The sequence below is a fragment of the Solanum dulcamara genome, chromosome 11 (genome assembly GCF_947179165.1).
Source record: "Solanum dulcamara chromosome 11, daSolDulc1.2, whole genome shotgun sequence".
In the NCBI taxonomy this organism is placed as follows: Eukaryota; Viridiplantae; Streptophyta; class Magnoliopsida; order Solanales; family Solanaceae; genus Solanum; species Solanum dulcamara.
In genome coordinates, this window is record NC_077247.1 from 49,040,099 (window position 1) to 49,064,734 (window position 24,636).

General features: G+C 29.6%; 1 protein-coding gene across 1 annotated transcript; it reads left to right on the forward strand.

The window, feature by feature from the left end:
• Positions 1 to 10,099: 10,099 nt before the first annotated feature.
• LOC129875089 (transcription factor MYB41-like) lies at positions 10,100 to 11,821 on the forward strand. Its single transcript, XM_055950521.1, has 3 exons — positions 10,100 to 10,377; positions 10,497 to 10,626; positions 10,827 to 11,821. The coding sequence occupies exons 1-3, from the start codon at positions 10,245 to 10,247 to the stop codon at positions 11,686 to 11,688; spliced, it is 1,125 nt and encodes a 374-aa protein (XP_055806496.1). The 5' UTR covers positions 10,100 to 10,244; the 3' UTR covers positions 11,689 to 11,821.
• The last annotated feature ends 12,815 nt before the right edge of the window (positions 11,822 to 24,636 follow it).

Consider the following 24,636-nt stretch of genomic DNA (forward strand, 5'->3'; position numbering starts at 1 on the left):
TTGTGGCTGCCTCCAACCACTTGTTTTGTCCAAATTTGAGTAGACTGTTCAGGCGTTAGTTGGATCGAATCTCTCATATCACATATGTGCCGCTTATAATCTTGCTGCATATTAAAAAATAAAAGTTATAATTAATATATATATATATATATATATATATATGTGTGTGTGTGTGTGTGTGTGTGTGTGTGTGTGTGTGTATGTATTAAAAATAGAAGTTAGAATCAAAATATATTATACATTATGTTAAATAACTTACATAGGCTCGTTCGATCATTTCCTCCACGCACTCATCTGGATCCGACGCATTAGTCTTTTTTTTATATGAGTCTTTTTAAATACTTCATGATGCTAGGGAGTGCGTCCCAATTCTTTTTTCTATAAATAAAAATACAATTAATGAATTAATATTTTATCAAATTTATTAATGAAAATGAATTTAAACTTAAAATTTAGAAACCTTACCATCTCCCTCTGAATCGTACCAACACTCTTTGCACCTCCGGTGTGTAACGAACCACCTTTTAAGCTAACTCTTGCTTTTTTTCCTTTTTCACCTTACCACCTCCCTCTGAATCGTACCAACACTCTTTGCACCTTCGGTGTGTAACGAACCACCTTTTAAGCTGACTCTTGCTTTTTTTCCTTTTTCGGACAAAACCTTGAATTCTTCGGTATTTCAATAGACGCATAATTTTTCAAATATATGAGGCAACATCCAATTCGAAGGTGCCCGATCATCCCTAACTTTCTTTAGCCAAATAGACAATCTGGCGCTCGCTTTTCTTTCAAAAGTAGTCGCAATAATCATATTGTACATTGTGTTGTCTTTTGTCTTGCCCTTAACATTGATCACTATGTTAAACAAATTATGAAAATAATTTTTTCTCAATGTGCATCACATCAAGATTATGTCGTAGGCGATTATCCATCCAATACGACAACTCTCAGAATATGCTCTGTTTATTCCAATTATGTTCAACACCATATCCAGAAAGTCTAGATGGTGGAATTTCTGTAACTTTAGGCAATTGAGAAACTCTTTCCCAAATTTGATGTCCTGTCAATGATGTAGGTGGAGGGTCATTTTCAACCCTGTTTTTTTTAATGCATGTTTTATCTTTCTAAACTCATGGTTCATTGACAAGAACTGACGATGACAATCAAATCATAAATTTTTTCTGCCATGCTTTAAGGTGAATGCCTTACTATTTTCCATGCAATGAAGACAAGCAAGCTTTCCAGCATTCATCCAACCAGACAACATTTCGTATGCAGGAAAATCATTAATAATCCACATTAAAGTAGCACGCATAACAAAATTCTACTTAGTTGATATCATAAATTACTACGCCTTCAAACCACAATTGTTTAAGCTCATCTATCAATGGCTATAGATAGACATCAATCAAACTTTTAGGATTACGAGGACCTAGAATAACATAACTTAGAAAGATGTACGGACTTGTCATGCACATTTAAGGAAGAAGGTTGTACGGGGTAAGAAATACAGGCCAACAAGAATAAGGTAAGGCAACATTAGAGAATGCTGTGAAGCCATCTGCATACAACCCCAATCTTACATTTCTTAGTTCACTAACAAAATCAGGATACATGTTATCAAAATATTTCCATGCTTCTCCGTCAGATGGATGAGACAAGACACCCGACGACCTTCTATATTCACGATGCCATCTCATATGTGGGGAAGACCTCATCGATGCATATAACCTCTTTAATCTAGAAATATGAGGTAAATAATGCATCACCTTAATTGGGACCATCTTTCCAGTAGGAGTCCTCTTATAACGAGCTTGTCCACAAAACTTATAATTTTCTAATTTGCTATCAGTTTTTAGAAAAACATGCAGCCATTAACACAACAATAAATTCTATCATACGACCATCCTAACTTGAAAACCAATCTCTTTGCCTGATAGAAGTTCTTAGGTATGTTAAACTCAGAATTAACTAGTTCACCCAAAAGATCAACCATTGAGTCCATAGCCGCATGAGGAAAACTCCTATCTGATTTAATATTCATTAACCTAACTGCAACTGACAAAGCAGAACGCGGACTCCCTTCACATAGTGGACGACTAGCCTATTCAAATTGTTGATAAAAGCGTCTGGCTTCTTCATTAGAAGTTTCATCAAAATATTATTCGTGTTCCATCCACCTTGAACCCCGAAAGCATCATTGACCATTTCATGAAGTCTATCATGTTGAAATCTATCATGTTGAACCCTATTATGTTCAACCCTAATTTGACCATATGGTGCAAGCATATTATATTTATCCACGGGCAACAGATTATAAAATATATTATTCAATCCATCTATTTTGTTCAATCCATACAAAATATCTAGGCTTAAATCCATTACCATACAAATGAACCATAACTATATCTGGATTAAAAAATTTCAAGCACCTACATTCACGACGAGGACACCTAATCAATTCATTTCTCTTAAAACTTCTTACACCGTCAACAAATTCAGATTTCAAACCACCACCAACTTCATAATGCATGTTATACATCCACAAATGATGATCCTTCTACAAAATTATATATATTCAAGCTTAATTAGTTCATAAAGACTACAATTCATCAAGACTACAACTGTCATTAATTTAAGTTATAATTAATTAATTCATATAATAATTAAGTTCAAGTTCTACTTAATTCAAATTATAATTAATTCAAGTTATAATCAAGTTCTAATTAATTCAAGTTATAATTAAGTTCAAGTTATAATTAAGTTCAAGTTATAATTAATTCAAGTTATAATTAAGTTCATATTCTAATTAATTCAAGTTATTAATTTCATGTTCTAATTAATTCAAGTTATAATTAATTTTAATTTCTAATTAATTCAACTTATAATTAAGTTCACATTCCAATTAATTCAAGTTATAGTTAATTCAAGTAAAAATTAAGTTTCAAACCTCATGACATTCAAGTTGAAGTTCTAAATTAAAATATCTTAAAATTCAAGTATCTAAGTTATTCAAATTAGCTATAAAGTCTACAGAGTTCAAAATTTATACAAATCTAAAAAATTTCTAAGTTTAACTTCAAAAGTCATAAAATTCAACTTCATGACCTTAAATATCTAACTCTACTTAGCGTAATTAATTCTAAAGTCTAAAGATTTCAAAAATTATACAAATCTAAAGTTCAAAATTAGTATCTAAGTTATTCTAATTATAAGTTCTAAATTAAAGTCCTATAATTCAAGTATCCAATTTTCAATATTTTTCTAAGTTTCAAACTTCAAAATTTCCTATATTCAAGTATCTAAGTTAATCTAAAATTCAACATTAGCTTAATTAGTTCAATAGGAAGCTTAACTTCAACAAGATTTCTAAAGTTAAAAAAAAATCAACTTCAAAGTTCTAATTAAGTTCAACTTCTAAATTTAAGTATCCTAAAATTCAAGTATCTAAATTATTCTAATTATAAGTTCTAAAGTCCTAAAACTCAAGCCTTTAATTAAGTTCCAATAATTTTATCTAAGTTTCAAACTTCAAAAATTTCCAAGTTACAATCCAATATACAAACAAACTACATGGAATAAACTAATTAAGTAACTACTAAATCACAAATTACTATCCAATTTACAATCTAATACAAAAATCTCAAATCTAACTTAAAGCTTAAAATCAAAACTATAACTAGATTCACTAATTTTACAATTCAAAATACAAATAAACTACAACAAACTAAATGACATAAACTAATTAACTAACTAACATCACAAATTACTAAAATATTTACAATCTAATTCAACAACCCAAATCAAACTTATGCCCTAAAATCAAAACTATAACTACATTCACTAATTTCACAATCCAATATACAAATGAACTACAACAAACTAAATTTAATCAACTAATTAACTAACTAACAAATGACAAATAAAAAAATTAATTTTTTTAATAAGGTTTAAGACCTAACCTCTAATATGAATAATACTCCTAAAGCAGCAGCGGTGGAGGCGGGGGACACCAACGGGGGTGGGGGATGGCGGGACGGTGACGGAAAGTGGTGGATTTGTAGAGAGAAGGGAGAGAGAAGAGAGAATTTAGAGAGAGAGGAAACAGAAAAAACAACATTCTGTTTCAGATATATTTTAATAAAAACGACGGACAACTCTCTAAGTCCGTCGCTTTTTAAAAAATATTTGACCGCCCTTTTGATCAAAAAGAGACGGACAAAGCGACCCAGTCCGTCGCTATTTTAAATTTTTTGACCAAATTTTTTGACCAATAGCGACGGACTTAGCGACCCTGTCCGTCGCTACGTTAAAAAAAATATTAATAAATATTTGCGACAGACGGCATCGTAATATTTAATTTATAAATAATTATTTTTTAATAAAATATATAAAATATTTATATAAAATAATATTTATTTTTAACAGAAAAAACCACCAAAATAAGCGACGAACTAAGCGTTATTGTCCATCTCCCTAGTAAAAAATAAATAATAAATAAATAAAATCAATGGATAACATTATTTTATCAGTCATATTTTATTTACTATAGTTATTTTAATAGGAGACTCTTTTTAGTAGTGACACAAGCAAGGAGGAGCTAGAAGAGTTTTTTTTTTTGTGGGGTGGGGTGGAGTCAAAATGAACAGCTTGCATGGGTAATGAACAGCACAAATCACACTAGATACTTGAAATAATATTTGACCTAAATCTTAATAGGGGTACACGTTAACTTATGTGAGACGGATAAAAGAGGAGACGCTATACTTTTGCACATGAGTCGTATATTTATTATGAACTTTCCCATTTCACATGAATAAATATTACCTTTCCACGTCTAAAAATAATACATATATATAGTAGGCGCCCGACTTCTTGTGACCCAAATAAAAAATACTACAAATTAATCTACAATCCTTTACAGCACAACACGTGTCCCTATCTCCATGTATCTCAATCTTGCAAATTTTGCCAAATCTCTCTTCTATCCCTTTTCTTCCCTTTCATAGATTTTTTTATTTTTATTTTCTTTGCTCGTCGTTTAAATATCTTATATTAATAGTGTAAAAATATCGTCCATAAGAAGTTCATTACACTAATTTCATATAACAACTGGACTTACAGAATACACCAAAACATCTTTACAAGTAATGGTAATTTCAAACCAAAGTTTATGCTATCTCTTGCAATGATTTATATATAGTTGTGTTGCGTCCAAAGGTGTGGTCTAACGAATACTCAAGTGAGTTGAGATTCATAAAGTTTTAAGTTCAAATTTCAATAAAGACAAAAATAGTAAGTAAGTTCTTTCATTTGTGAACCTTAATGGACAAAGGTGTGGTCTAACGAATACTCAAGTGAGTTGAGATTCATAAAGTTTTAAGTTTAAATTTCGATAAAGACAAAAATAGTAAGTAGACTCTTCCATTTGTAAACCTTGATGGACAAAGTTACTTTTTATAGGAAATAAAAGATATTCATACAATTAATCAAGATGTTCAAAAAAAGCTAATAACGTGAACACCACTTAAGAACAAGATATGATCAAAACCAAATTAAAATTGGATGATAACTCTAGACGCTTTTAAAATATATTCTAACAAGAAGGAGAAAGTATCGAAATTTTAAAACTAAGAACTCTCACATCAGAAAACGTATATATGAGATTGATTTGTCACAATCTTGATTTCTTGGCCTGCGGTCCTAACTATGAAGAGGCTAAGGGTATCGCAGGAGGACACGTATTAGGTGTCTAGTTTTTTTTTCCAAACAATTATTAATTAAAAAGAAAGTAATATATAACGTCACTTCATTTATAAATAATTTTTAAAACAATGACGTGGTGTTGATTAATCGGATTGGATTGTATGTATAGTATACTAGCCTAGAAAGCCATGATTTTTTAATTTATTTTTTCCACTTTTGTACTTTATCAGAATTTAGAAACGATTACTGTAGTTTATTTATTTCCACATATTAAGTTTATCTAATAAATTTTCGAGCCATTTTTTGAGCCTATATTATTAGCTTTAAGCCATCGATCGCTTGCCAATAGTAGTCTTAAATAACTTGAAATAAATTTTAGAAATGAGAAACGGTTACCAAAGTAATTTCTTTATTTCCCTATTTCAAAGTTTGTCTATCAATCAAGAAAGTAATCAAGAAAGTAAAAGAGAGAAGATTTCATTAAAATTAGCACATTTAAAATGAGTTAATTCTAGGAATAATTTAGCGGAGTTAAATATTAAGATCTTTATGGAAAAAAAAAACTTTGAAATATTGTGATTGATATTTGTTTTATGTAAGATGCAATTAAAGCAACTTGTTTCAAATATTAGTCATTTTAACTATCTGAAATTCCATCTGCTTGGGCTCGTGATGAAAAAGAAACAAGTCCGTTATAGATTGAACTTTTGGATGCGATGGTCATTCATTTCAAGAAGTCATATATATTTGTGAACGATAATATACATACTGAAAAAGAAAGAGGCATGGAAGCCAGAGAGATGACATAAAAAATTAATAAACCGCAAAATACTTGTATATATTAGGGGTGGCAAATTCAATCCAGATAAGATGAAAGGAGTCCATTGAACTCATATTTGTTTTAATAGATCACTCACTAAATTGGTAAATATGAGTAGATGTTATTTAAGAGTTCATACAAATATGGACAAAATGGATAAAATATAGAATCCATAATTCCATATAGACTCATAGATCACCACTCATAATTAGTTGTACTAAAAGAATTATTTATTTATTTTTAAAAAGACCATTAGGAGGTGGGGGTAGAGTGAAGGTGGGGATGAAAATTTTTTAACTTTTATTTGAAAGTTTTTATTTTATTTTTTTAAAAAAATTGTGGGTGGGTTAGGGTAGGGGGTCCACGTGGGGGGCGAGGTATGAAAAAAATTAACTTTTTAAAATATTATTTTAATAAAAATTGTGGGGGTAGGGGGGTTTGGGAGGGGAGGGGGGAGGGAGCAGTGTGAGAAAAATTTAACTTTTTTTTAAATTTTTCTTTAAATAATAATTGGGGATGGGGTAAAGTAGAGGGTCCGGGTGGGGGTAAGGGAGGAGTGCCGGGGAAGGGGGGCTAATTTATTTAGGAGTGCGGTGGGGTGGTACGGTCAAGTTCGATCCAATTCAACTATTTATCACCCCTAGCATATATATTTCAATCTAAAAAAAACTCTCTCATAGGATAGCAATAACTTGATTGCAAGCCTACCAACCAATAGCTACAATGCCAGATTTTAACTTTAATATAGCCATCTTTCATTTTTAGTTTTCATTTGGTCATGTAAATCCTACTAAAAGGAAGAGTGTTCCCTGCGAGAATGTGGTCTACCTAACAACGTACTAAAGACTGGATATAAGATAGCTAATTATTGGTATTTGGTATAATGCAATCACTATTCAAGCGACTTTGGATTCTTAAGTCTCTTTTCAAGTATACAAAGTCAAAAAACTTGAAATCCAATAGCATTTGCTTCATTTCAAAATCGACTTAATTAATTTCCATGTGACGGGAAAGATAAATTGACTTCTTTTAATTTTAAAATAATACTGGGGGCTCTTCATTGATCTATGAACATTAATTAACACAAATAATCTGCCATCACTTAAGCTCCATTTACTAATAATTAACTGTTGTGTAAGGGTGTTATATATGTACTTTCTCCATTCTGAAAATAACGGACTAATGTTAATCCTATTAATTTAAACATGTCGATTAGTTTTTCAAACGAAATAGATCAACTATTAATTTGGGTTAAGAGAGTATACACATTATTCTGGTAAAGGAGGACGAGGAAAAGAAACAAATTAAAAGAGTGCGATTCTATTAAAATAAGAGATTATGATAATATAATGCAAATCGTAGTAAAAAGTTTGATAAGTACACTTCTTTTAAGCTGAGGGTTTATTGAAACAACATATTTATCCCACAAAAGTAAAAATAAAATTTGTGTACATTCTACTTTCTCCAAATTTCACTTATGTAATTTTCACTAGATATGTTGTTATCGAAAAAAACTGTAAATAAGTTATCCATCTTATTATCGAATTTATGATGAGCCGTGGCGACGACAAAACAAGTTCTTAGTCTATTTTTTGGAATAATAGGTACTTAATGGAAGAAATTTTTAAATTTAGAGGAGTCGACAACTATAATATTTATGACATAAAGTAAGGTTCCAACTAAGGAGTAATTGGTAAGATTTGGTAACATGTTCTTGGTGCACACCATTTATATCTTTTCCAATATCATCAGTGCATGTCATTTTCTGTACTTAACTTTGTTTCCATGTTTGACCATAATAAGTATTACATTGTCTTCTCTTCAATGCTTGTTCAGTACCATTTGTTATGATGGCTAGTCATGAAAACAGCCATGATTAATTCCCTTCTTACTAATCAGCCCATTGTTTCAATGAAACTTAACATAAAGTCAAATGTTCCCCCATTCAATTGATCGATATGTGGTAAAATACTGTTCGGCTGACCAAGTTTATTATAAATTATCTCATTAACGTTAAAATGAAAATTCTAAAAAATTAAATTATTTTTAAATATAGAGTAAGTTATTTTTAACTGCATTCCTAGAATATATTTTCTACACATTTTGTAGTCCTGTTAACGTAAACGTAACTTAATTAGATCAGCCGTCCCTATTTATTCATTAAAATCCAGTATTTCCACGGACGTGGTGATAAGTTTTATGACAGTACAAATATTATTGTATATTTTAGAATTAAGATCATAAATTTTAAAAATCTTATTATAATTTACATCCAAATATTTTGACATATTTAAAATAATAAATTAAAAATTATTCTTTTAATTTTGAATTCCGTGTTCATGATGAGACAAACTATGCCACATAAAATAATTCATATTTCAGCCATCTTCAATCTTATTTTCCTCTTCCCTGTTGCCCCCAAGACTACCCATATATAAGTGGTAATACTGTAAATTGTGAACTAAAAAGGAAAAGATTATTAAACGATTATAGGTGTAGTTTAATGATTAATAAAGTGAATTAAAGATCATATCTCATGTTTAAATTCAAGCATTAAATTATAGATCATTTTTTCTTATCTATTCTAATCTTGATGAACGGAATAAATCCCATGAAATTAGTCAACCACAATTATCAAAAAGAAAAAAAAGAGGAAGAAATTAATGTTGGTTTAAATAATATAATGAAAGTTGAAAGAGAATACATAGAAAGGTACTATTCAAGCCAACGAGCAAATGGAGCACAAACATGAGCCGGCTTTGAATTGAAGCCATGCAAGAATGTGAAGTCAAAGTAAGTATATACTCTATTATAACTACAACTAAAACATATCGTACTTGCAGCGAAACCAAAAATTTATATAAAGGAATTTTAAAAAATATATTCTTCCTCTTCAATTTATGTGACATTAGTTGTAAGCGTGGAGGTTGACATGAAATAAACCAACTCTCATGCACATTCATTTTAATTACATAGAGTTAGTCGAAGATATGGTTAAGTAGACGTATTTTTCATTCTGATCACCTTGCTTTCTGTATCGATACGTCCCTGATACTAGTGACATGTTATTTTGCTTCAACTTGGAGATTATTCGGAGTTTTTGGAGATAATTGTTTGGTTATTCCACAATATCTATACTTCTCAATCTCTATTTTATATCTGTTTTAATCTTTTATACAGTCTTGTAGCGTTGACACAAAATTTAAGATTAAAAAAAAGACTTTTAAATTTATGGCCAAAAACACTCCACGATTATTTTTGTGGCAATGAAAAATTTTAAAGTTGAATTGTTTTAATTAGAGAAAGTTGGCGATATATGAGAAGTTTGAATACAAATAAAAAATAAAAAAGGGTACAATGTAATTTATTTTATTTATGCTGCACCCCCGCCTCCCCACCTGTTTTGGGGCTGGGGGTAGTGTGTGGTTGAATTCACACTTTTTCCTGAAAAGAGAAGGGACACGTTGCCAAAGTGATAAACAGAGGACGGCCACCGAATCCCTTTGACTTCCCCCCTTTATTAGTTTTCTTCCTTTGTAATTCTCCCTATATATATATATAACCCTTCATATCAATATGGACCTGCAATTTCATTTCTTCTCCTCAACAACAAACACTTAAAAATTACTACTCTCTAAATTACTTTCTCTCTGTGGATTCTTTTGCACACAAAAAGAACACCAAGTGACATAAACTACTCATCATCATCATCACCAATATGGGCAGAGCTCCTTGTTGTGACAAAAATGGACTTAAAAAAGGTCCATGGACCCCAGAAGAAGATCAAAATCTCATTGATTACATTCAAAAACATGGATATGGTAATTGGAGGACTCTTCCAAAGAATGCTGGTATATATTTTTCTTCTACTACTCAAATTTATCCTTTCTTATAATTAAGGGAATATACTTTTTCCATGTCCTTTAAAGCTAAGTCATGTTAATAATTCTTTTGGTTATTGTGTGTGTAGGGCTTCAAAGATGTGGAAAGAGTTGCAGGCTTCGTTGGACTAACTATCTAAGGCCAGATATTAAAAGGGGAAGGTTCTCTTTTGAAGAAGAAGAGACAATCATTCAACTCCACGGTATTTTAGGGAACAAGTAAGTTTCTTTATTTAATTAATCAAAAAAACTTTGAAAAAGTTGTATGTACTTTTTATTGGGGGTGATAATATAGCACTACTCATTTTTCTCTATAGGTTTGGACTTTTTCGAATTAATTATAGATATTACATATCTAAGTTTTTTGTCATGTACCTAGAGATTGATTCTAACTTGTACTGTGTTTTTTTTAAACTTAGGTGGTCTGCTATTGCAGCACGATTGTCGGGAAGAACTGACAACGAAATTAAGAACTATTGGAATACACATATCAGAAAAAGGCTTTTGAGAATGGGAATTGACCCAGTGACACACAGTCCACGCCTTGATCTTCTTGATCTTTCGTCCATTTTAAACCAGTCATTTTACAATAATCCATCTCATAATCAAATGAATCTTTCAAGATTATTAGGCCATGTGCAACCTTTGGTAAATCCTGAAGTCTTGAGATTAGCTAATTCTCTTTTATCATCACAACGCCAAAACTCAAATAACTTCTTGATCCCAAATAACCTTCAAGAAAATCAAATTTGCCAAAACCAATTGCAACAAATGGTCCAAGATAACCAAATTCAAGCCCCTATTCAAGATTTTCCAACTTGTACAACTTTAAGTACAACCCCGTGTGTTCCATTTTCTAGTCATGAAGCTCAACTCATGCAACCACCACCAACAAATATGGATGACTTCTCATCAAATCTTGAAAACTTTAGTAACTCACAAAATAATTGCCAAGTTAAGGATGAGTGGCAATTAAGCAGTGGGGTGACTTTAACGGATGATTATTTTCCTTTACAAAATTATGGGTACTATGATCCTCTACCATCCGATGGTTCAACATTTCAATCCAACGACGACAACAACAACTTCAGCTTCCAATCAGCTGTTTTTTCGAATTTATCGACAACTTCATCAAGTCCTACACCATTGAATTCAAATTCAACTTACTTCAACAATAGCAGCAGCACGACTACTGAAGATGAAAGAGATAGCTACTGCAGTAACATGTTGAACTTTGATAATATTCCAAATATTTGGGATTCTACTAATGAATTTATGTAATTTTTACTTTTTTTAATGGAACAGACAAACGGTTCGGAAGAGGTGTTTTATTTCTTTTTACCTCTGAGCTTTTGGACATGTTGTTGTTTCATGGAAAAAAAACATAACCAAAACAAAAAAAGAGTTACCTCTTTTTGTTAGTGCTTAATTTCTATTTTGTTGACCTTATTTTTATCACGAGAAACAATCATTCTTTGTTTTCTTCTCTAAATTAGAAGTTCCGTATACAATAATAATGTAGATTACATTATTTGGTTGTGTCTCTTTATTATTTTGTCACGTACCATATGAATTTATTTTAATTGAAACAAGATAACTAAGTATATATTTGGATTGATAAATATAGATAATATATATTCATCTCAATTCTTGTATCAAAGACAGACTTTCCATAACCATCAATTCATCCGTCAATAATTAATATATCTTGAACATAAATAAAATAAAGATTATATTATCTTATACACTACATACGTAGTACTGTCATGAGACAAGAGTCCTCTAAAAAATAATAGGGAAATAGTTTAATAATTGGCATGGATAGACAGCTCATAACCAAAGTCACAATCATGTCAAAGACTTTCCTTATTTACTGTTTAATTAATTTTTAAATAAATTAATAGCCTTTCTTTAATACTCCAATTTTCAAATAAATTATGTCATCTCAGTGGGAAAGGTGACTCTATTCATACCCCAAATGGTCTATAATTTCTAATAATGGAAATACAAAATCTAATTAGACGTACGCCAATATTTATGGTTTCATAGATCCCAACAGTCAACACACCGGCGACAACGCAGCCGATTATGGTGGCCGGAGATTTTTTTTAAAAGGGAACATGCTTCCTCGACTTGTTGTCATTTCACGTAAAAATAAAGTAATTTATAATTGCATGGATTGTGTGTATTAAAAAGGGTAGCTTAAATTGAATATTTGACCATTGAGAGTTGTACGTGGCAATGTACTAAAGGTTACATTACACGGGACCACTTCTTTTCTCACAGAAAAAGAAAAAGAAGAAGGAAAAATGATGAAATTAATTATGGGAAAAAAAAGCTCCAAATAATTAGAAACTTTATTGAAAATCTTGGCATGGCTCTTGTGCTATTTTTTTTTTTGTCTTTTTAATTAATGAGACTGTGGGGCACGTCAGCACTAGTACACGTGGTCTCAATGATTCAAAAAACGGGGCCCACGAAAAGGTTGCGTGGGTAACTGGTTGACCCGGTATTAGAAATGAACCCTCTCTTATCTAGCAGATTTATTAATACAACCAATATATATCTCTAATAATTGTCCTTTGTTAAAGTAATTATCACTATAATAAATTGGAAATTCTGTTTAAGAGCTATAATGTCAGATCATTATGCTTAAAATCGCTCCAAATAATCCATTTCTTATCAATTAGTCCCATTATACACGCCTAATTTCGTTGAAGGCATCTATATATGACCGTTAATTAATTTGAGCGCGCAGGTAAAACAAAACCTTAAAATAATGGGTAAACTGATTTATGATATTATTAGTAAACTGATTTATGATATTATTAACTCCTTTGTAATTCATAAATAATGAAGGAGAGACAAAATGTATTTTCTAACAAATACAGATTAGCAAAAAGAACCTTTTTTGAAAAAAATTATGTTGTGTTTTTCTTTATCGGATGGACAGCTAGCTACTTGTTTTTATCCTATACGTTTGTCACAATAAATTTCCGTCATGTACGACTTTTTTCTTTTGGCATCTATGTACGACTTTTTATGTGCAGTCAAAACTATGTGAAATCCTTCATGTTTTGGGAAAGTATGATCTCTTCCATTCAACATTGCACATAAAAGGCTGGCTTCGTCTTTTATGTCTTCTGATTCTATCTAGAGATCAATAAAGGCTTTCCTTGGTTGTATATAATGTGGACAACATCTTGTTTTCCCATTATTGCTTAATAGACATAAAATTCTGTAGGAGCAATGTCAGAATAATGATAAAGTTATTTGTGTTTGGATTAAAAGTCGATCATTTAAAGCTATAAAAACAAGTAAATAATATTTATATCAGGATAGATTACACAGTACTATTTAATATTTTGGGTGTAGCTAACCATTTTTTGAATCTTATATAAATAAAATTACTTTATGCCTGAACTCTCTTTTAATCATATCTTATTTAACGTTCATCAAAACATCAGATACAATAGTTACGCTGTCATTTCTCATAAGAAAATTTTGAAATTTGATATGATTGATTAGCTAATAAAATACTCTAATTTGCAAAATGGCGCGCATTACCAACTCATAGATGGAAGATTAAAACTTAAAAGAAGACAATATATATGGTCAGTAATTAATCAAGAATCAAGCCATGTTTAGCTACTGTTGCATGACGAAAAGTCACATCCGACAACACAACAATTCACAAGTCGACAAAAACAATGATGGCTAGCTATTAAACTCATAATTGGACTCCAATCAATTATTGATTTAAGTACATAGACTAACTTGACATATTATATTCAACAATGCCACTTATTTAAGCTTTCATCTTTAAATTAAAGTGCACCACTTCTCTTACTTACCTAATCCAACATTTTTGATCTAATTATTTTTCTAAAAAAATTACACCTATCAATCATTTATTTTACTTTGAATATATTCAAGTAATAACAAATAAACCATTCCATAAAAGTATAATTAAAAAGAAGCAAATTCACATGCCATCTCTTCCATTTTGACTAGCTATTCACCCATCCTCATCAAACCAAGAATTATTACATAAAGTATTTAATATATGTGGGGTTTACTTTCTTTTTATAGCTGACTAGTAAATTGTTCAAACGAAAGGTCAAAGAAATTAAACTTTTAGCAAAGTCTATAATTATAATCTACTATCAAATTGGAATGTGTACACACTATATATATACCTCAAATATAGTCAACTATGTACTTATAGGTGAAAGAATTAATTGAGCATCAATAAATCTTACACGACAATTAATGGCCATTCGCCACATAAGTTGTCTATATTTAACCTTCTATTCGTACGATCCGAATATTTGTACGTCCTTGTCTTAGGTCAAACAAAGTTTTTCTCCAATCATGTAAGCCCCACGTCAAACATACGTATGTAAACAGTGGGGTTTTTGAAAGGCTTAATACATGACCAATGTCTTAATCTTGTTAGGATATCTTTATTTAGACACTTAGATAAAGTTTTATTTTAATTGAATACCTCAACTTCTAATAAAATATTTCAATTAGATATTTTCGGTTCAAATTTTAGATTTTTTTGTGCGTTTTTATTCGTCTATTAGGAAGTTAAGTTAACCACATAAAATATGTCATTTTCTCTAATTGTATACATTCACCTCAATAAGCCGTAAAACTCTAGGCATTTTTACATATAACTAAAGAAAATAACGTATTTTATGTGGTTAATTAACTTAACTTAACTATCTAACTAGAACATTTTATTAGGAGTTGAGACGTTCAATAGAAATAACGCTTAGTGTGAGTATCTAAATAAAAGATCTTGCCAAATTTAAGAGACTGATTGTGTATTAAGCCACTTATAAGTTATTATTGTGAGTAACAATGCCTTGACATAAACAAGGCTCCGATTATGTTAAAGACAAAAATCAAACTTTTTAAGTTTTGTTCCTGTGTCCCCAATTAATAAATGATGCAATCTTTTTTTGGTCTAAAAATAATTATTTCTTTTAATATTTTCAAAATAATAAGTTTTAAACCTTTTATTTTAACCTTAATTAATGGAATTATTTATAATCATACAAAAATTCATAATTTATTTTTAATTATATCACAAAAAAATATTATATTTTTCTTTATAAACTTTGCATTCAATTAAATACTACCATACAATCATCAAATAATGAAAATGAGGGAACACATAGTAAAAATATCAAAAAAACACTTAAAAGACCAAAATAAAAGTGAGATAAAGGTGTCAACAATTGAATTAGTACAAGGATAAAGGATACGACAGCCCGTCTTTTTACTACGTAACCGACTAATGACCGACCGTCCAAAGAAAAAAAAGTTCTTATTTGTATTTTGAATTTTTACAACAATCGAAAGTGCATTTCTGTCTTAATTTGCATTTGCGTTTCCATCGATCTCTTCTTTTTCTTCTCAATACGAGTACATGTTTCAAGAATTTCTTCCCTTTTTGGTTACTTCTATTCTTTTTCTTCATGTTATAGCTTTTAGGTTGGTGTGACAGTGCACCACTTGAGAAAATAAAACAAGAAAAACATGTTTGAAGCAAGCACATTGTGTCAAAAAGGAAGAAGGGTTGACTAATTATGTTATCTTTTAGTGGAAATTCTCTTTTCATTTTTGGGCAAATTGTTGAATGATTCCTTACCTTGACTTGCATTTTTTGCAATATGATCTTCAATTTTTATGTTTCCTCTACTTCTATTTTTCTTTTTTCGTTTTTTGGCGGTGGAGGAATTAAGAAACCTGGTTCCAAGTAAGAGATGAATAATAATGGAAATGGTTTTTTGTTCTCACCATTAACTCAGACAAGGCATATACTTCTCCGTCCAAAAATAAATATTATTTTAGCAAAGAAATATAAACATTGTTTCAAAATAAGTGTCACTTTAAAGATTCAAGACAAAAATAGTATTTTATTTGTCTCAACTTATGTACACAGTTGAAATTTTGATATTCAAATATCTAAACTTTGACCGCGACTTCGGACATAGAAGCTTTAAGGCTCTAAGTTCCCCTACTTATTTTGCAAGGGATTACTATTTATTTTTTAGGGTAATTTACAGAAATCTCACTAGTTTAGGAGCTAATTACATAAATATACACTAGTTTACAAAATTACGAATCTTACCATTATTTTGTGCGTCTAGAGATACATTCAGATACGTCCAGATACACGTATCTCTGGATACATGTAGTCGAAATAAGGTGTAGTTTGTTCTAGATACACTGTCCAAGTGGATTCACATATGTTATAGTCAAATATCTCGTCTCCCTCCTATCTCACTTGCGTATCGACTTGGTATTTTAGATACATATATCTAGTGTGATTCGTATATATCTGGAATACATAAACAAATCTCGCTTGCTTCACTCCTGTTGTTGCTCGCCTCTCTCTCTATTTTAGCGTATCTGGTAGCAAAAAATATGTATGTGTATTTGACTTGAAATTGAGTGTAAAATTATTAATTAATGAAATTATGTAATTATTTCAAATTATGAAAAGAACTAATAAATATGATAGATGTTTGTGTAATTAGGTAGTTTTTCATATATTTTAGAGATAAGTGTCAAAAACACACTTGAACTATTCTCTTTTTTTGAGTTTCATACCTAAACTATTGGGAGTGTGAGTTTCATACCTAAACTATAACTTATTAGTTTGAGAAACACACTTCTCTCTTTTATTTTACTCTTATCATGGTGTGTGTACTACACTCTTTTTTATTTAAAAAAATTTGGCACATCACACTCCACATGGACAAAATATTCCACATTAATAAATATTAAATAAATTATTAGAATTAGCTAAAATTAAAAATTAATGTATTACTATCTCCCGCCAAAAAAATAATAAAATAAAATATAAAATATTTTTTCTTACCTCACTCCACCACTTTCTCTCACCATACCCCCCACCCCACCCACCCCAATTTTTTAGCTTTATTTTTATTTATTAAATTTCTTTAAAAAAAATCTTACTTCAGTTCTCCCCTGCCCTTCAAATAATAATTTAGATATTTTTATTTTTTCTTTAAAAAAATTCTACCACACCCCACCTAACCTTACAGTTTCATTTTTTTTTTCTCATTTTGTGTTAGATATATAAATATGATTTTAGAAAAATATTTTTTACTTGCCGCAAGACTTATCTTAAAATAAATTTTTATTTCTGTTATATTCAATACGCAAGTAGGAAAAAATATTTTCCTAAAATATATATACATATTTAACACAAAAGGAGAAAAATATAGAAATAAATAAATATAAATTAAGAGTGGAGGATTAGATGGGGTGAGTAAAATTTTAATTTTTTAAAAAATAAAAATAATAACATTTTCTAGAAAGGAGTAGAGAGAGGGTGAAGTATGAATTTTTTAAAAAATATTTTATAAACGAAATTTTAAAAAAAAGTTAAAAAATAAAGGATGGGGGTGGGGGAGGGGGAGGTTGTGGAGTGCATGAGCAAAATATTTATTTTTTAAAAAAAATAATTTCTTTTTAAAAAAGAAAATTCTTTTAATAATTTCTTTTTTTTGGGATAGAAATACTTTAAACTTTAACTTTTAACTAATAGTAATAGTTTATTTAATTTTTGTTAAGGTGCAATATTTTATCCATGTGACAAGGTTTTCTTAAAAAATAGATAGAGTAGAGAGAGTGTATTACACACCACTGATGTGTGTTTCTCAAACTAATAAGTTATAGTTTAAGTATGAAACACACACTTTCAATAATTTAGATATGAAATTCAAAAAAAAATTAAAAATTAAGTGTGTGTTTTACATTTATTTTTATTTTTTATCAATAGTTGAGGCGGCCTGGGATGAAGTTAGGCAAGACCCAATAGGAAGAACCTTTCGAGGGCAACCTCAAGTTCAATTAGCTACTTGCTAGGAGTAATAGATTAAAGACTAGCTTATTACATCGCATAATTCCTTTTTCACACTTGCATTGTTAGGATATTGGTCATTATAATGTTCAATTATTATTTCTTTTCTTGATTCATTTTGATATGACGAGAGTTTAAGCTCTAATAATAATGGGGTAAGATATATTTACAAAATAAGATAATTTATTAAGCCATTACACGTAAATCATGTAGTGTAATTTTTTTATATATATATTACTGATCTTCAAAGAAAAGCTGTTAAAGATGCAGGTACTTTCAACACTTCAATTCATCCAAAACATTAAAAAAAAAAAATCACATTCATAAATTTTTAAACTTCCATGGCTAAGTCACAAAAGTCAAACACCAAAATGACCAAGTAGTGCAATATTTAAATATTTTCCCTTAATAACCATACGGCTGTAAGTCAAATTAGATCTACTTTTTTCAATTAAAAGAAGTATATTTTCGAAAAGAAAAATACTGTAGTAGTTTGCTCTAAATTTTATTTGTCCCTGTACTATTATGTGCTTGACAATTTAGCACTTTTGCGTAAGGACATACTAATCATTTCATTATTGAGGTGACAAAACTTTAGCAAGAAGACTAATTGCTCAAAAGTTTTTTATTCACCACATTCCTCGTTACTTAAAGCATGTTACTGTTCCAATGGCATGTCTTTGACTATTTAGCTACTAAAGAAGAACTTGACTAAATTATTCTTAATTATTTTTTAACATCAATTTCTTAATATTCTCCTTTTCCCCACATTAATGATTAATCTAAATGAACCGGACGACGGTGTATCCTTTTAAGGACATGAAAGTAAATCTGTGAAGAGGAATTTAATGTGACGTATTGGCACAAAAGATTTCTTAAATTTGTGAGAATGTAATTCCAGTACTTCCTTGAGCTTTTAGTCTAATTTTCTATAAAATATGAATATTATTCTCAGTGCACAACAAAAATCAAAAGAAAAGAAATTGCTCTTGGAAAACACTCATGGAAAATAGTATTCCTACATAATTGTGAAATAATATATGTTCATTAGTTGCAATATAATTAAAACCGCTTTATCCTCTCGATTGAAAAGACATCCAATTTTCCTGTTTTAATTTCCAGCCGAATAAATATTGTGGACCATTATTTTGGCTATATGTTATTACATTTGGCTTTGTAATATCAACAAATTATTATATGGACTTATGTTCTTCTTTTTTCGCTTTGTAATTAGTCGGCAGACTTCTAAATCATGTGAAATATTTACCATTTCTGAATAAGATCGATTTGACAGGTTTGACCAAAACAAACTTTAAATAAGCTAGTACTCCACTTTATTTAGATAAAAATCACATTCTCTCCGTTTCATATTAAGTGAATTTTTAAAAGTTTTTTTATTATTTAAAATAATTAAATTATTCAAAGTTTAAGATAGATGTTTGAAACTTTTTTCATATTTGCCTTTTCATTTATTGAAGTTTTGTATTTTCTAAGAGATAAATCATACTACTTATAAAGTTATATTTATGATTTTACAAAGAACAATAGTGAAAAGTATGATTCAAATTATGTTCTTAAATATTTTTCTTGTTATGTGCATTACCTCACAAATTCGTTTAATATGGAATAAAGAAAATACTAATTAAATTTAGATTCTTCTTCAAAATTAAAGAGAATAAAATTCCTTTGATTACCACATGAGGGTATCCTTGGAAATTGGTGAGTGGGGGGAGGGGCGAGGAGGTGGGTGCTGGACTGTTGAACCGAGGGAGACAATCAACTTAGAAAGTCAATAGTAACGTTAAGCGACATCCCTTCTTCGAAAATTTCATAAAGATATATTTAAGCAAAATGTTCATTATTTGACAGAAGTCATTCGGTGGTGTGTTGGTTTGCTGGTTGATTTCTCTGTTTGAACTTGGGGTTCAAACCCCAAACCCAAGCATATTTTTGTAAAATATATCATATTTATATTATAATAAAATTCTAGTTAAGTAGAATTGAACTCAAGACCTCTTCTAAATTAAAACTAATTTAAATCAATAAGACAATCAAATAAAATATATGTATGATGGTTAAACTTTTATCTTTCCTTTGTAAATATCTACGCTGCTTCCTAAAAATTTTGGGGCCATTGAGTTGAGAAATTTTCCCTACTTGAAAATTAGTCTTTTAATCTTTGAGAAACTTGTTTTCTTAAAACAAAAATATATTCTTATAGAGTCATTTGACTAGTAAAACATGAAAATAATTAAGAATGACAAATTAAATTAATTTAAGAAAAGGAAGTGAGAGACCAAAAAATTAATTTTAAGGATATGTTTGGTTAGTAAGGAGAAAATGTTATCCCAATAATATTTAAATATAATTCAAAAAAATATTATTTTTTCGGAGTCGGACCAAAATCTACGGCTTTTACCACAGACCTGGACTCTATTCCAACCAATGCAGGACCATGTAGGTATATATAATAAGTCCATTCAAGAAATATTTTTCATACATATGATTATGATTAAAGCCAACAATCATAAAAAAGAATTGGAAAATATTTCCGTCCGTATCAAACTCATCCTTATGACTAACCATAAACATGTAGGAGTTAGGACCGTGACATATATATGTGCTCTGCATTATTCCACCAGTTGATCAGGTCAGGTCCACAAGTTTCAATTTGCTAATAATTTTGTGTCCCACACGTCTCTCACAAGACGTTTTTTGTCACTTTTGGGTGAATCAAACAATTATTTGGAAAGGATGTTTTGTTTCACTAGTTTTTTCCTGTCATTCATTCCACATATCTAGGCCTTGCCTTACACGTCCTAGAATAGATAAGAGTGTTCTTGGTTGTTTGTGAGTACAAGAGGAAGAGATGTCTAGAGATTAATTAATTGATTCCAATTAATTTGAATTTGTGTTGAAAAAACTTACTTTAAAGATAAGATACAAGAGTTCGAAATCGAAATTATGGCTTCCGGTACAAAAGTTATCAAACATTCTACTGCCACATTTTGATAATGACAACAGAATAATGGAGAAGTCGACAACAAACCGTAATGGCTCTTGACAAAGACAAATCTCATGAATCATTATTGGGCTCCAAACAGTTGTTGTTTTAAGCGAGATACATTGATCCCTATATTGTTGGTGAAGAAAAATTTCAAGGTGTCCGGTACTTGCCCGATTAAATTTGAATTCGCATTTAAATTTTTTATACTGAAGTTAAAATGCTTTCTAACAAAGGCGACTCCATGTATTGTTAGCAATTCTATGCTACTATCTCCCAGTTTTTCTTCTCTTTTTGGTAAGTTAAACAGGATCCCCCACAGGATTACATGTTCACTATAAGTTGCACTTCCTTAATTCGTTTCAATATACGTGTCTTATTTTTTTTATTTATTTAAAAGAACATATCACTTTTTATAGTTAGTATATTATATTTCAACATATTACATGATATGCTTAAGATCACAAATTAAAATAATATTTTGGTACATTATACATACTTTTGATTTTAAAATCATAAAATATAAATTTTTTTATATTTTTTTATAATTTTATACTCGATCAAACTAAGACACATTTAAATAGGAAGAAAATTAAGAAAAACGAGGGAGATCTTATACAAGAAAAGGCTATAAGCTATCAAAGTCTGGACCTCAAATTCATGCGAGGACCACACTGTACATAGTCAACTATTTATGTAAAGAAAGTAAGAGCGTCTAGAAACCATATAATTAAATACGACAATGAATCGTCACATGAAATAATTAAAGTGTCTCAGTTTTCCTTATACATTATTTTCTTGGGGTCATCTGCATCCCTTAATTAATTACATGATAAGATGTCACCATTTTTGCCATGTAAGCCCTCCGTCAACCATACGTATGCCAATAATTGCTCCCTCCCTTTTGTATTACTTATGTTAATTTAATTTGATACATTCTTTATGAAAATTTTAATTAGAGGTGTATTTTACTAAATAAATTATATTAATAATGCTTACGAAACTCTAAATTTGACTATTATGTATTATTTTATATAGTTATTTAATATCAATGATATTATGAGAAAAAGATAATAAAATTATCTTAATTTGCTAAAATAGACAAGTAACTATTTTGGGTATATAGTAAAATAACACGGAATAATTAAAATCCTCAAAACAGTACTTACTAAAGGTACATGGTTTATTTATTATACTCTTAGTTTCATTTTATGGGTCTTTTTCTTATTACACACGAAAATTTAATTTTTTGTTTTTGTAATCTTAAATTAAAAATGTGTATAATGTACTAAAATATCCTTGATTAAATATACAGTATGGAATATTAAGATTAAAATGTTACTAGATATAAAAAAACAAACAAATATGTTACAATAATTTAAAGAGAGGGTATTTCATATTATCTGAACATGCAGGTGTATCCATCTCGATTGAGTTAGGACTAAGCAAATAATTGTTTAAAACACATAATTTATGTTGCACAAAGAAAATATCACCACTATACCATTCCTTTTGTTTTTAGTCGCTATATATGGATTCTCTAAAACACATGAATTAAAGAAGGCTAATGTCAAAATGAGTTGAAAACGCAATATATATGTGTCATTACGTAAAGAAAATGTGTATTGACCCTCTAGCGTACGTAGTTCTTACAAAGAGTAAACGTGTCAAAATGTTTACTAATATAAACATTTTAAAAAACTAATTAATAGCAATGATTTATAAGACTAATAATTAAAGAGCAAACGTGTCAGAATGTTAATTAGTGTAGGAGAAAAGGATAAACCGACCATACGAAAGAGTCATATACTTACTGTTTTCTCTTTTAATTTATTTCTGTCGACCGTCCATAGAAATCAAAAAGGCCATTTTCTGTTTTGAATTGAATTACGTAATCAGATCACATTTACTTATTATGATAGATCATTTGCTTTATGTATTAGGTTATTTATGATTCTTTTAGGTAACTAAAAAGTATACAATTTTCTTTGCTTTAATAGTGTAAATAAATGAAACTCTTTTACAAATTACTAAGATTTGTACCGCTGATTCTTATTATACATGGTTTTTAATTTGATCACTTGAGGAAAGGCATGATTAAGGCAAAGGAAATTGCGGCCTAAAAGAAAAATGATAGGACACCATTTTTTTTTCAGCGGTATTCGAACTCCGTGGAATCTCGATAAAATTTGAATCGAGCATTGAGGGTTCATTTGGAGGTGTCGCTCCCAATATAATTTTTTTTCTTACCCAGAGCTCAAATCTAAAATCTCTGATTAGGAATGAAGCAGCCCACCACTGCACCACATCCCATGTAGGTGATAGGACACCTATTCAATGTTTCCAACTAGGAGATAAAATCATGAAAATGATTGCCTTTTTTTTAGATCTCCTTTTTTGCAGCACAAAGACAACACATTTTATTTATTTATTCTCATGATATAGTCAAAGATGAAAAGCAAAACCTTTCGCGGATCATTTTTCAAGTTTGATTAAAATCAAGATTAGTTGATTACATCTCACACTTCTCTTTTCACACTAACCTATTCATAAAAGATATTTTTTGTTTTGTTTTTAAAATTGTCCTAGGAAATTTATCTATATAGTCAGTGTAAATTTATAAGTGAACAACGGTATAATAACAATAATAACATATTTAATATAAATTTTTAAGTGAAGTATGATGAGAATGGTGTATATAAACAGGGTCGTCTCAACAAATTTTGGGGCCTGAAGCCAAATTTTATATATAGGCCTTATATTTTTTTAGTTGACATATATAAATTGAAAAATTATAACATAATCAATGTAATCCTACAAATAAGGTCTGGAGAGGTAGGATATACACGGACATTCTATAGTAAGAATGCAAATAATGTAAAGTTTCAATGAAAAATATATAATATAAAGTTAAAATAATAAAAACTAACTAAAAAATTTAAAAAGTTTATATAAATATTGAAATAGAGTTGCATGGAATTTGATAAGTTGGTATAATGATATTAAAATAGTGTTGAATTGTTGATTACTTTTAGTGCTTGAAATTTGTAGAAGACACCAACAAATAAATTTGATCTTTTTATAAACACACAATAATAGATTTTGCATAATGTAGAAGGTTTGACCATTTGAGAGACTTTAGAATATTCAATAATTAGAGAATAAAAATAGTAAAAGGGGAACAAAAAAGTAAATGTAAGAATGCTACAATTAACTAAACATTATTTCATTTATCAATTATTACAACGATTCCTATATTAAATGAGGTAAAAGATTATTATATTTTATACCCAAAAAATTCTTTTCAAATTTATCAATA

Coding starts and splice junctions, on each gene's coding strand:
- LOC129875089 (XM_055950521.1), top strand. CDS start 10,245: ATGGGCAGAGCTCCTTGTTGTGACAAAAATGGACTTAAAAAAGGTCCA. Junction 10,378..10,496: donor GACTCTTCCAAAGAATGCTG/GTATATATTTTT, acceptor TTGTGTGTGTAG/GGCTTCAAAGATGTGGAAAG. Junction 10,627..10,826: donor CACGGTATTTTAGGGAACAA/GTAAGTTTCTTT, acceptor TTTTAAACTTAG/GTGGTCTGCTATTGCAGCAC.